The 973-nt window shown below is 58.0% G+C and overlaps 1 protein-coding gene across 1 annotated transcript in view; it reads right to left on the bottom strand.

Annotated features, from left to right (window-relative positions):
* The window catches only part of SNX27 (sorting nexin family member 27), a gene marked incomplete at its 3' end in the record, with an annotated part of 18,640 nt that overhangs the window by 16,079 nt on the left and 1,588 nt on the right, over positions 1-973 (bottom strand). The window contains exon 2 of the mRNA XM_017839857.1: positions 242-389. Within this exon, the coding sequence (XP_017695346.1) occupies positions 242-389 (148 nt within the window). The remainder of the gene's footprint in view (positions 1-241; positions 390-973) is intronic.

Here is a 973-nt window from a genome sequence, read left to right as displayed (position 1 = left end):
TTTTTGGGGTCACTTTGGATGTTTTTGGGGTCACTTTGGATGTTTTTGGGGTCACTTTGGAGATTCTGGGATCACTTTGGAGGGTTTGGGATCACTCTGGATGTTTTGGGGTCACTTTGGAAGTTTTTGGGATCCCTTTGGAGGGTTCGGTGCCTCCCAGGCCCTCAGGGCAGAGCGCCGGGCGTTCCCGCCCCTCCCGTCCTTCCCGGGGGTTTCCCGGGGGCGGGAGGACGTTCCCGGCCATTCCAGAGGGTGGGATGTAGAACATTCCCGAGGGTTCCCACCTGGTACACCTGGTCGGTGGTGCTGTTCTTCTTCACCCGCACGGTCACGGCGCTGCCGTCGGGCAGGGCCACGCGCAGCTCCACGTCCGACACCCCGTTGTAGTTCTGGGGGGAAAAACGGGGGAAAGATCCCAAAAATCGGCACCGCCCGAACCCAAATCCCTCCCGGAATCCCCCCCCACCCCCGGGAGGGCGTCGAATTCCAGCAGGATCCGGGAATTCCGGCGGGAGGAGCAGGGAGAGAGGCGGGAGGAGGTCGGAGACGGGCGGGGTCGGGTTTGGGGTCACTTTGGACGGTTTGGGGTCATTTTGGGGGGTTTGGGGTCACTTTGGGGTCACTTTGGACAGTTTGGGGTCACTTTGGACAGTTTGGGGTAACTTTGGGGGATTTGGGGTCACTTTCAAGGGTTTGGGGTCACTTTGGAGGGTTTGGGGTCACTTTGGACGGTTTGGGGTCACTTTGGAGGGATTGGGGTCACTTTGGAGGGATTGGGGTCACTTTGGAGGGTTTGGGGTCACTTTGGGGTCACTTTGGACAGTTCGGGGTCACTTTGGAGGGTTTGGGGTCACTTTGAAGGGGTTTGGGGTCACTTTGGAGATTTTGGGATCACTTTGGACATTTTGGGGTCACTTTGGGGTCACTTTGGACAGTTTGGGGTCACTTTGGATGTTTTTGGGGTCACTTTGGA

This window comes from Lepidothrix coronata, unplaced genomic scaffold (genome assembly GCF_001604755.1).
Source record: "Lepidothrix coronata isolate B3197 unplaced genomic scaffold, Lepidothrix_coronata-1.0 Scaffold518, whole genome shotgun sequence".
In the NCBI taxonomy this organism is placed as follows: Eukaryota; Metazoa; Chordata; class Aves; order Passeriformes; family Pipridae; genus Lepidothrix; species Lepidothrix coronata.
The sequence above is the reverse complement of the archived record's forward strand: the minus strand, read 5'-3'. Positions and strand labels throughout refer to the sequence as shown.